At 42.7% G+C, this 12,559-nt stretch overlaps 1 protein-coding gene and 1 long non-coding RNA gene across 2 annotated transcripts in view; one reads left to right on the top strand and one right to left on the bottom strand.

Moving 5' to 3' along the window:
- The first annotated feature begins 794 nt into the window (after nucleotides 1–794).
- Nucleotides 795–4,624, top strand: LOC148184563 (uncharacterized). Its single transcript, XR_015772180.1, has 3 exons — nucleotides 795–971; nucleotides 2,982–3,138; nucleotides 4,411–4,624. It is a non-coding gene; the product is annotated as an uncharacterized LOC148184563 (long non-coding RNA).
- A 1,506-nt stretch (nucleotides 4,625–6,130) lies between these two features.
- JAG1 (jagged canonical Notch ligand 1) overlaps nucleotides 6,131–12,559 on the bottom strand; it is a 36,380-nt gene continuing 29,951 nt past the window's right edge. Inside the window, exons 19-26 of the mRNA XM_005525435.2 lie at nucleotides 12,058–12,085; nucleotides 11,866–11,951; nucleotides 10,952–11,065; nucleotides 10,618–10,727; nucleotides 10,301–10,537; nucleotides 9,841–9,972; nucleotides 9,253–9,403; nucleotides 6,131–8,903 (exon numbers count right to left, since the gene is read on the bottom strand). Of these exons, the coding sequence (XP_005525492.2) occupies nucleotides 8,446–8,903; nucleotides 9,253–9,403; nucleotides 9,841–9,972; nucleotides 10,301–10,537; nucleotides 10,618–10,727; nucleotides 10,952–11,065; nucleotides 11,866–11,951; nucleotides 12,058–12,085 (1,316 nt within the window). The 3' untranslated portion in view covers nucleotides 6,131–8,445. The remainder of the gene's footprint in view (nucleotides 8,904–9,252; nucleotides 9,404–9,840; nucleotides 9,973–10,300; nucleotides 10,538–10,617; nucleotides 10,728–10,951; nucleotides 11,066–11,865; nucleotides 11,952–12,057; nucleotides 12,086–12,559) is intronic.

Raw genomic sequence — 12,559 nt, forward strand, 5'->3', positions numbered from 1 at the left:
CAGGAGAGCCAGCATTGCCAGCCTGCCCCAGGAGGGGATTGTCCCCCACTCTGCTCTCACCTGGGCCAGCCTCTCCTCGAGGGTGGGGACAGTTCTGGGCACTAGAATTTAAAAAAAGAAAGGTATTAGAGAACATCCAGAGGAGTGCATAAGGATGGTGAAGGTCTTTGAGGGGAAGCCATGTGAGGAGTGGCTGAAGGCACTGGGTCTGTTCAGCCTGGAAAAGAGGAGACTGAGGGGAGACCTCATTGCAGCTACAGCTTCCTTGTGAGGGGAGCAGGAGGGGAAGACACTTCTTGCTGGGAACCACTGACAGGACCTGAGGGAATGGCCTGAAGTTGTGTCAGGGCAGGTTTAGGTTGGATATCAGGAATAGGTGTTTCTCCCAGAATGTGGTTGGGCAATGGACAGACTCCCCATGGAAGTGACCACTGCACTAAAGAAGCATTTGCACAATGCTCTTAGGCACATGGTGGGATTGTTGGGGTGTCCTGTGCAGGGCCAGGAGCTGGACATTGATGATCCTTGTGAGTCCCTTGCAGCTTAGCATATTCTGAGCTCTGTGATTTTACGTGAAGTAATTTAGAAAAATCTCAGTGACATTTACTTGCGACTGTGGATCTCCTCATTGCGGTTAAGGAGATGATTCACATCCAGGAGCATTAGAGTTGGTGGTGTAACCCAGGTCCTGATGAGAGTTAGCAGCTCTGCAGCTGACAGCAGAACACTGCTGATTGTAGAGCTTCCTCCTGCTGGAAATAATTTCTGCTCTTGCTGCAAATGAAGAAGATTCTGCATGTGTCTGGAGAACATGTTCTCTTTTTTCTTTCAGCTGTTTGGGTGATGTTTCTCAGTGCTTTGCAGTCAGGTTGCAAATCCTTATCCAGCTCCAGGCTCTGCTAAAAGGTCTTTCCCAGTACCAGCAAAATCAAGGCTGCAAATAACCTGGTTTGGAGGAAGAAAAGCCTAAGGTATGTTCACTGTTGTCTTTTTCATACACTGGAGATACTGGGCTAGGAAGGGAGTAAAAAGCACCTTTCTGGTGGACTTGAAAGAGGTACAGAGATATTTAATTAAGCATTTATCAGAAAAAGGAGAGTAGTTAGAATAATTTGATAGTTTATATTAAAGTCTTAGCATAGATAATTCAAGTATCAGAAACCAGAGGGCAACCACATACAGTTTTTATCATCCCATACTGTTATTATGTACGTGTATATATATATACACCTTATAATTACAATTTAGTTTTAATCTTAACTGAATAACATACCTGCCTGCACCCTTTCAAATGAAGGTTAAACATTTAGAGGGGGCTTAGGTAGATTAAACCATTGTCTGTGTAGCTAAGAACACTTGATTTTTCCTTTAGGATATTTTGTTATGTTACTTAAAATGTTGTTTTCATCTCTTAGATGCCTGGGAACATCTCTCTTTCAAACCAGTGGTCGTGCAACAGTGAGAGATTTAAGGGGATTGAGGGTGTTAGAGGATGGAGAGTCAGAACAAGACAGGTGGGCTTTCTCACAAGTCCACGGTGGCATCATTCCTTTTGTCCTTACTGTCTTGATAATTTCTAGGCTCTTTGGAGCTTTGTATTTTTGAGCTTCATTACTATCAGAAGTTGTGTCTTGAATCCTCTCAGAAATGCAGCTATTTAGGGAAAAGGCTTTGAATTCACAGTCGTTTCTGGATGTTAGATGGTGTTGCTGCCCAAAACTGTGCTTTCTTTTATCTGTGCAGCAGGACTTTTATACCAGCTTCTCTTTTGTAAACCTGTGGTGCTTTGGGGGTGCTGGGACATGAGGCTGTGTCCGTGTCTCTCTCCTCTCTCTACTTCAAGGCCAGGGTCATCTCCTCAGACTTTGCTTTTTTCTTTATCATGCATCCACCTGCACCCAGAGGACTGGCAGAGGTGTGGTCTGACATGCTCTAGAACCACATTAGATTTCCTAAATCAGGTTTAGGGGAAAAAATGGGGAACTGGAAACTGAACTGGAGTAAAATTAGCAGTTTGCAAGTCTTGGCTTTCTATACCAAATTGCTTCTGAGCAGCAATAGCATACCTTTCTGTAAAAGTAATAAATATTTAAGGCTCTGTTCTCTTCTGAGACTACCATTGAAGCACAGAAACAATACCTCTGGTTCATTTTTTATCCTAAACCAGCCAGCTTTTATTAACAATAGTAATGTTATTATTTTTAATGAATCATCTGGTTCATTTGGTCTGTGCTATTTGCTGATAATGAAACAGTTATTTCCTAGTGAAACACTTCCTAATGTGTGCAGATGATCGTTTCCATTATTCTTTACATCAAAGCACTTAAAAATATTTGTTTAGTGGACTTTTATGGTTAAACACATATCAAAAGCTAGACCAGCCTTTTACATAATCATTTATAGAGAGGAAGCAGCTCATGTGATATCTCCCTTGCCCAGTGTTGGTCAGTAGGAAGGTTTTAAATATCCCAAGATCTTGTGGGCACTAAGCTTTGTGCTGGTTCAGACCTCCCTTCCACCAGAAGATTTTAACCGAGTGAAGTGTTAAGTAGCTTCTGAAGGTGTTTCTTTGGTCAGTATGACTTCCTTCCCTCTTGCTGCTCAGCATGTGGATTGCACTGGATGAGTTTTAATTGGCATTTTACATCATCATCTCATTGGCTTTTGACAGGAAAATGGTTTCTTTCTAAAGAAAAAAAAAGTGGAGGAAATATTTTTCTGTTTGCAATTGGAATAAGAAAGATGTGAAGTACAGACTCTTTCAGATTGCATGCTATGAGTGGTTATCTCCTTGGCTTTATCAGTACCCAGGGAAAGGCTCTGTATTCAAACAGCCTGCAGCAAACAGGCAATAACTCTGAGCCTTTTTGCCAGCAGTGGGAAGTGTGGGTTGGCCTCAGAAATTAGCTTTAATAAAAGGCACTCCTCACTTCTTTGCTTTGTGCTTTTTTCTCCTTTAATAAACATTAACTCACTTCCAGTAACCCGGGTGAAGGAGAAGATGTGGGCTGAGGGAACGGCCGCACGCGGAGCCTTTCATCAGAGGGATATCAAAGCGCACGGCAGCTGAACCTGGAGGGAGCTGGAAGTGCTTATTCTGACAGCTGGGGCAGCGCTGAGGGAAGCACTGCTTCCAAGGTAAAACAAACTGGGAGCAGCAAATTCTTTCATCAACTCACACAAGTCCTTTTGTCCACCTGTGTCCCCCAGATAATTCAAATCAAACCTGGTAGTGTATGTCCTTTCCATGGTGGCAGTAAGGTGACATTTTCAGATAGGGACTTTTTGTTTGTTTGGTGTTATCTTATGCTGAGAACTCCTAAAAGTTGTGGAAGTGATGGAGGGTCACAAGGCATTTCACCTGTAACCTAGAATTTGTTCAGGAAATTAGCCACAACTGTCCTACCTTCTTTACTGTCCACTTAAATTATTCCAGAGCTGGGAGTCTGTTTCTGTGAGAGCTGGCAGTGCACCTTTTGTAAAGGAGAATTTCAGTGATTTTCTCCCATTCTGTCCAAGTTAAATCTTTCAGTACAGCAGTAGGAATTGGTACTCTAGCTCCATAACTGCCTTACTTGCTGGCATAATAATTATCTTTTTTATTTATGCATCAGATCTTTAAGGAAAAGTATCTTGAGCTCTAATTCTAGAGCTGGGCATGCCCCTTTTTAATATTAATATGATCTCATAGTGCTAGAATGAAAGGAATAGAGATTTATTTCTCCACCCTGTAGGGAAACTGGTTGAAACAATTTGCACATCACAGAAGGCGCTTGCTGGCAGATCTGGGCTGGGACTCCAGTCTGACGCTGTCTGATCCTGCATGGCTCTGCTGCTGCCCTGGTGCCAGGGAAGCAGCTGCTGAACCATCCAGAGCCTGCGCTCCTCTCCTCCTCCTCCTCCACCCCAGAAACTGGAGTTAATCCTTGCACAGCTTTTTTACTGGGGTTTCCCTCTACTGGGAGAAATCACTGACCCTTGGAAGCAAAATCAGTGTGCACTGGCAAATTGTAACCATGATGGCCATTGCTGTCAATGCTGAAAAAAGAGGAAGCCAAAAAATTCTTAAATATCCTCAAATATTCTTCCTTCCGTTAGAAGGGGAGGGGGAGGTTACGCAATCACTTCCATCTTCTGGGGAGGAAAAGGCTGAATTTGGTACTTCCCTTGTCAGAGCTTCTCATCTTATGCAGGCACTCCTAAAAACCATGAAGGCTCTGCCTTGCGACTCCACAGATGGCAGGGCAGCACCCTGGACCTGGGATAGCTGGGAGGCAGGGCTGGATTCCGCCCAAGGGCTGGCAGATAAGGAGCAGAAGCAGGCAGTCTTCAAGGAGCAGCAGGGAGCATAAACATGTTCATTTTAGCTTGGCAGGGAGCTGGTTAATAACATTAACTCTTGCTGTGCAGGTGTCAGCTGGTGTGAGAACAGGAGGTGTGTCTGTGCAAGGGAAAATGGTTTCACCAGGACATGGCTGGAGATGCAGTCGCACATTTGGACTCCAACCAGGTTCACATTTCCCTGGCCTGGGGGGCTTCAGGTCCCAGCTGCCCTTGGCTCCTGTCAGCAATGCAGAGGGAGCCGTTCCCAAGGCTGGCATTCCCAGTGACATGAATCTGGTGGTGTGAGGGCTGATGTAACCTGCACCATCAGCACCTTTCCCAGGTACCTCTACGTAAGATGCGCCTTTCCATGCGGAGGTGCAGAGCTTTGATGTGGCCGTGTTCAGCTCAGGCTGAACCAAACCCAGATTCTGCAGGTTCAATTAGCTGTAGGTACAGCAAAACTCAGTGTGCTAAGGGGAGTTATTTTATTTTATTTTTATTTTATTATTTTATATGATATTTATTTATATTTTAATTTTATTCATTTAATTTCATTTCATTTTTCTCGTATGCTTAAATGGCAGCTCAGGAAGCACACATTTTTCAATTCTTACATGAAGAATACAAAGAAAAAATTTACACTAGCAGTGGGAAGTGCTGACTAAACAGAATGTATCTTGCCTGAGTAGTAAAAGTGTCAACTGTCAAAGTATGATTTCCACAAAAATAAATGTGCTTTGGTATTCTGAGGGAGAAGCCCTAAACTTCATGTTTCTATTTATTTTCATGGCAATGGAAACCACTTCATAGAGCAGCCCCCAGCCTGGTGGTGGATGTGGGCTTTGGGGGACTGTTCTTGTGTTACAGTCACCAGTAAGTTTTGAGCTAGAGGGATTAATTAAAAATACCATTATGGCAATTGTATAGAATTTTCTGACTGCCCCCTGTACAAATTATATAACTTTCTAACACCATGAGATAGTGACAAAGTGAGGAAGATCCATGGGGAAAAGCAGGGTATGTGTGGAGGAGCTCTGCAGTAATAAAATCTCTGCATGGAGCACAGGAAAGGCTGGAAGTAAATAAATGAACCCTGGACTCACAGCTTTGACATGTTTTGAAGCTTGAGAAATCCAGGTTTTGCTTTCACTGAGTCTTCAGAGACCTAAACAGCTTTGTTACTACATGTACACACTGTTAAATGATTAAGTCTGTAAATAGAAATGGCCTCAGTAGGTTTTCAAGAAGCCTGACAACTGTATGTTCCCAGAAATAGCAAATGCCCTATTTTTATTACTTTTTGCTTAATAGAAGGCAGACTTTTGCAAATTCCTACAAATTCAAGTACGTTTGAGCCCTTTGGAAGAGGTGGCTGGTTTCTGTATCCATGAATATGAGTCCCATGTGAACAGCAGACAGCAGGAAGGTGGTTCATTCAACATTCAATGATGGGAAAGCAGTCAGGGCAAGCAGCCCAGCTTTGCCCTTTAGAGGCAGGTGGAAGATTCTATTATCTTTAAGTAGCTTTTTTGGACATGACGTGTTTAGTTTATTGCAGATTTAGAAGCCAGGGACCAAAGGGAAATAAATACTCATGGGATTTGTTTGATGAGGAATTATTGAAGTGGTCAGCTGAAGCTAATCTTGTTGACTTCCCCTTCAGGAGGCAGTGAACTAAACAGGCTCCAGTATGTGCCCGGTGTGGTGCGTGAGTGTGAAGAGTAAAAGCAGCACCCAGCCAAAGTAGAGTAGCCACGACTGAAAACATCCAAATTGAGTTTAAAATAAAAAAATAACACTAATGAGATTTTATCAATTTTTTTTTTTTTTGACAGCTGTAAAAAAATTACAGAAGAAAGTATTTCTCACTCTCAGGTTTTGTTAGCGTTCAGTGTATTCATATCGCAGCAATCTGTATATAAAATACCTGTTTATTTACTACAAACAAATACAGATGCAAAGGCCTAACCTTGCAGCAAGTTGGTTCAACTATTTTTCAATGAACTTGTTACACAGTTAATTGTTCCTTCAGCTTTGCAGTAGCCCCTTAGCAGAACAATTTTGCAGCTTCATCAGAACACAGTAAAAGCAGAGCAGACCCTGAGCCAGCCAGCCCCTGCACAGAGATGGGAGGGGCAGCATTAGTTCAGCATTCAAAGCCGTCGTGTTGAATACTTTCAGAGTTTATTTTATGCTTTACAAAGCGCTTTTTGCCCATTAGAAATCAGCATTATCTATGGATCCCTTCCCATCCAGGTCAGCACTTTGGATCTTGCCTAGCTACTTAGATTTGGTTCCTATCTGGGGGCAGCTCATTGGCCCATGCAAGGTAAACTCGTTGCACAAGTGCAGCCACACCATCCTCTCAGAACACCGAGGGACATTGGCCAAGAGGCAGTGAGAACAAGGGACATGCTGCTTTCAAACCTCCTCAGTCCCATTCGGAGCCAGAGGGGAACGTGTAATCATCTAACAAAAAACTGACTCCACCAAAGGCAGGGGCAGGTCCTGGAAACCTCCAGCAGCACCTGCCCCTGCTTTTGCACAACTGACTGGCCGGGAGCGCCTCCAAGCTCAATAATCTCCACGCTCTTTTATGTTTTCATACAAAAAATTTAATAAATATTACTTTTCAAGATTTATTGCCAGGAACAACACATCAAAGATGCATTTTCATATAACACTAATATCACAATACAAGGTATCTTCATGATCTCAATGGTTAACCACTGAGATGACTATGTTTATAAGCCTTTTGATCTTAAACATCGTAATAGCACTTTGATTTCCTCACTTGTTAAGGCGGGCAGTGTAATCTATGGCAAACCTACACAGTGATCTTACTGGACATTCTACTGTTCAAGTATTCAACAACTAGCTTATTAGAATACTCCCTAAATGCAGTAGATTACAAAAAAAGTCAAATCTACAAGTGGTTCAGTATTACATATTCATGGTGAGAAAAAATAATTAGAATTTACAAAATAAGATTGCTGTGTTTCCAACTTCACACGCTAATTTGATATTTTTAATTACATGCAACCACTCACATTTCATCTACATAAAGTAATAGCTCAGTTTTGTTCCCTTAAACTGCTTCTTAGCAGATTATCTGCCTGTCACTCGGTTTTCAAGTCTAAAGCAGCAAAAAAAATTTTCTAGTCTAATTCTCTAAACTGCCTCAGTCAGTACTTACAAATAGTCTTAAAGTGATACTATGGAAGGTGTTTCAAACGTTTGACATTGTACAAAAACCAGCGTCAAGGCAAGAAAGCCCATCCTATTAAAAATAAACTATTTTAGAACACCTTAGTTTTGGCATATAGGCAACATGTAACAAGAAAAATTCAAAATAGAGAAGCCACGAGCTTACAATGCTATCAAAAACCTTCAACTCTAAACACATACATATAAATAAAAAGGAATGATATTTTAAGGCTCTTGATTATTAAGTTAATAAATCAAATATACACAGTGATTAATAAAAAAAGAATTATTTACATATCTATACAAACTTCTATTTTTGACACATTTTCCTCTTTAAATTCTTCATTTACCAGCAACTGCTGACAAGTTCCCCCCACCCGCCCCCAACAAAAATACAATAAAAAAATAAATAATAAACTTATTTCTGATAGTTGCTGTGGTTCCGAGCTGCAAAGGCACTTTCAAATACAGAACTAGTTGTACGTCACCATAAAACCAATATACAAAAAACTCAAATTCAATAAATATAAATAAAATGTATTATTCTAAAGAAACTGCATAAATCGGAACATCTGGCAGAAAAAAAAAAAAAATGAACACTAAGGAAGAGTAATAAGGCTATGTAATACCTTATGGAACGTTTCCGTGATGGATCAGCTGCAGCTGAATTTACAGGAGGGCACTTTTGACTAGTTTTGCATAGATGTGAAATGCAGCACTTGGTATTCCAGCCAACCACAGCAACTATCATTGCCAGTGTAAGCCAGCTTGTCCAAACTTAAATTAACACAGGGATTCTAAGTAAATAATAGCCTTAGACTCAAATATTACACAACAGTTTAAGAACTACAAGCTCTTGAGTGCCTTTATAATGATACTCAAAGGCCCTGCATGGCAGCACCCCACCGTCTGCTATACGATGTACTCCATCCGATTTAGGCTTTGTGCACTTTCCAAGTCTCTGTTGTCCTGTTTATTTGTCCAGTTTGGGTGTTTTGTAGGGGTGCTGTTGGGGGGCTTTTCATCTCTGTCTACCAAAGTGTAGGCTGGCTGCTTGGCAAATCGGGCCTTCTGCTGGTGCTTGTCCATGTCGTCCTCCTCCACCTCGGAGTTGTGTGTCCTTATTTTGGCGATTTTAGAGTTTTTGTTTTCGTAGTCTTTAATGGGGACAGTGTTTGCTCCGTGTTTCTCAATGGGGTTTTTGATCTGGTTCAGCTGCTCCCTTACGTTGTTGGTGGTGTTGTCGTCAGAGGCCGTGTGGGTGTGGCTGCTCTGCTTTCGGCGCTTTCGGATGCACCAGTAAAACACGGTGACCAGGCAACAGATCCAGGCTACTGTCAGGACCGAGCTCAGCAAGGGCACCAGGAAATCTGGAAGAGACAAGGAGGAGTTAGTCCTGCTGCAAACCACAGGGGACACTTCGGGATGCCTCAGAGAAAACAAATCTCAGTTTTTATGCCTCGTTACTTCCTGTGTTTCTCCACGAGGAGCATGGAAGGGTAGCAGCCTTTTTGCCAGGTTAGGCCACAGGCTTAGCAAACTTTTGGAAAGTTTTTTTAGGGCTTTTAGAAATTAAAAGACCTTGGGTGCAAAGCCTCCCCATTGTTCCTGATAAACAGGGACTTGCTCAAAGTCTCCAAAGTGAGGAAAGCCTCTGCCCCTGGAAGGGGTGTTGCAGGCAGGGCGAGGTCCAGGAGCTGGGGCCAGGGAGCAGCTCACCTGTTTTGTTCTTGGCCGGGCGCCGCTGCACCCTGACTTCAGCGACAGCGGCGATGAGGGTGTTGTTCCCGTCGCGCTTACTGACGAGGTCGATGATCTTGTCTGTGATGTCTTTGATCGGATTTTCATCTTCCCTGATGTCTTCTGCAGACTGCAGGAGGAGGCACACAATTAACACCAAGCACCACATCAGATGCACCGGGGAAGAACCTGCTATTTATAAACCTTCACAGGCAGTGAAGGCTCTTGCTACTTTTAATAAATAACAACACAGAAACAAAGCAAAATAGCCTGCTATGGGCAGAAACTAATGACTCAGAATTCTTGTTTCTCATCCTTAAAAAGACCAAACCTCCCCCAAAAGCAAATGTGTACTGTCCTTATTACAGTTGCCCCCAGATGGCAGCTTTCAGGTAAGCACATGTAACCAGAATTCCTTTCCTGTTCTTAAAGGGAATCAGGATGGAAACTAAACTACAAGAAGTGCTGACAAAGCCAGGAATTAAGATTTTTATGAAATCCACATGTTGCATACATATCCAAGCAATTAACTACTAAGACATTTAAAAATATTCCAGGAATACTTACAATAGCAACATGGATTTCATTATTTGCCAAGTGGGAAGGCTCACAGGTAATATAGATGGAATATTCAACAGAAACATTCTTCAAAATATTCAGATTCCTCAATTCACTGCAAACATGCTCTGTGGTAAGGCCCTGGAGGATACAAAAAAGATGTTGGCTTTCTTAAATACATATGCACATGAACACACAGATATAAGATTTGTTTGGTATTTTTTTTTTGCCCTGAAGTAAGAATTCTCAAGGGAAAAGGAGGTGGAATTCCCCCCAACCCGGCTTTTGTTCTTCTCCAGTCACAAAAGCATTTAGGCTGCAAGGCTATATGGATTCTTCACTGCTTTTTGTTTTCTTTGATAATGAGGCAGAGCCAGTTTTAGCTTTACTTTTCCCTGTGAAAAGCATCATTCCATGCTCTGGGAATGAGTCTATGTGTGCCACAGCCCAGCGAGCTGCTATTACTTACAGGGGCCATCATTTCTTTGTTAAAGGTGAAGGTGATGTTGGCACAGTTGTCCTGGTAGTAGGAATCTGAGTTGCATTTGGTCCTCACAGGCTGCTGGTTGGAAGGCCAGCATTCCCCCACGGCGGCACACGGGTGGGTGAAGCAGTGGTCGTCCCGCACAGGGACACAGGCGTGGCCAGCGGGGCACTCGCTGGGGCCTTTGCCATGCAAGACGCAAGGCCGAGGGCCACACCAAACCTAGGAGAGGGTGATACTGGTGAGAATCCACTGATTAGAGGGCAGAAAATTATGTAACCCAAACCACAGCACAGCTGTACCTTAGAACAGGTGACTTTTCCATTCAGACACTGACAGGTATTGCAGTCATCATCCCACTTAGTCCCATCTGGCATTACTCGAACACTGGTAATGCAAGGCCTTCCTGTAACTGAAGAGAAATTGAACAGAATTGTAAGCTAAAAATAGGAAACAAATGCCTTTTCTAAGTTCATCCAAACTTCCCACTAAGTTGCTTCTTCAATAAAGATACTTGCTTTAAAAAACAACTGACAGTACACCCCAAAACCAACCCCATACAACCACAAACCCATCAATGTGCAATTATACAGATCTTGCCACAGTTGCTAGGATCAGCTCTGGAATCTGCAATACCTTCTTGGCACCCTGGACCACTGCGACCCGGGGGGCAAATGCAACGGTACCCGTTAATTTCATCAATGCATGTGGCTCCAAAGGCACAGGGTGAGGACTGGCACTCGTTGATATCTGTGATGGGAAGGAGAGGAAACAGAATTGTTACTCCATAGTATCCTTTTGTTTTGTCAGGAAAAAAAGCAAACACAGGATAGAATTGCCTACTGGAGCTTTATGTTCGTTTTCTAGTGTCTACTGGGACATAGATTCCTGCTTGCAGCACCAATATAACCTCAGAAAAGTCCTTTGACGTTTCTGCTGTGTGGCACTAACAAAGATCAAAACCTGACCCCTGTGGCTACTTGAGCTTTCCAGGGCAAGGACACATTCCTTCCTACACAGACACACTTCCTCTCTTCTGATGTGCTCCAGTTTTGTCCCCCACTAGATCCTTCAACTGATGTCAATGTTAAACCCTTCCCAGCTCTATTGCTGCTGTGGGACTTATATTCCATGGCTGTTATTAAAAAAAGTGTCCTCCTACCTGTAATTATTATTAAATTACAGGGAAGCGCATACATCACCTCAGGGCTTGGAGGTGGATTATTAATTGACAAGGTTTTTGGCTGGCACACTTTCATCTCAAGCAGAAGCCTGGGCCACACAAACACAAGGGAAGGCTGTCCCAAAGGGCATTTTGCCCACTCGGCTGAACCAAGAAGTTTCAGCTCCAGCTGAATGACCTTGAATTTCTTTCATTTTCAGTGTGATTCCTGCCTCCTCCAGATTTTCTAAGGATCCAGGTACGGACAGAGGTGACACAAGACATCTATCACTCATCTGATCTACCACTTAACTCAATTAAGACAATTGTCTTGCAACAAGATTTAAGTGAGACAAAAACCAAGGCAGAGAGCCATCGTAACACTCACTGATCCTGCAGTCGGGCCCGGCAAAGCCTGGAGCACACTCACAGCGGTACCAGTTCTCTCCATCCACACAAGTGCCACTGTTGTAACTGTGGAGAAAAGGCATTATCACAGACATTAAAAACTGCTACAGATAAAAGGAACCCAGAACCCTAAAACAACAAAAAAAGCAAAGGATAAACGTAGCAAACTTACCAAGGATGAGGACTGCAGTCGTTTGTGTCTGCAAAGCAAAGACATGCAGCATTAAACATGCAGACTTTGGCTAATACAGCCCTACTGGCAGTAAAGAATGATCAAACTTTCCCTAATGCCCAAGTTATACTTAGCTCAACTTTTACAAAAATATGCTGAAATTCTCTACTAAATTGGTTCCAGGCTTGTACCACAAAATTTGTTAACTACATTGTGGAACACATGTATACAGGAAGAGATCCTTGTAAAGAATCTAATGGCAGGGGGGAAAAAGTGGAAGCAGACAGAGCCGTTCGCAGAAAAAGAATGCAGGAGAAAACAAGACAACATCTGTCTCCACTTAGCTCATTTGCAACTTTCTCATGCCCAGGTCAAGGCTCTATCACATAAAGTCATTAAAAACAAAGATTCAGGTGATGCTAAAGCCTACATCAAACAAGCTTTCCCTTCTGGTTTCAATCTTGACTCCTAGGGTGACAGGATGAGCTCATGTTCTCATCAT

The sequence above is a fragment of the Pseudopodoces humilis genome, chromosome 3 (genome assembly GCF_049639895.1).
Source record: "Pseudopodoces humilis isolate 2021_Gansu_Grassland_sample_001 chromosome 3, ASM4963989v1, whole genome shotgun sequence".
NCBI lineage: Eukaryota > Metazoa > Chordata > Aves > Passeriformes > Paridae > Pseudopodoces > Pseudopodoces humilis.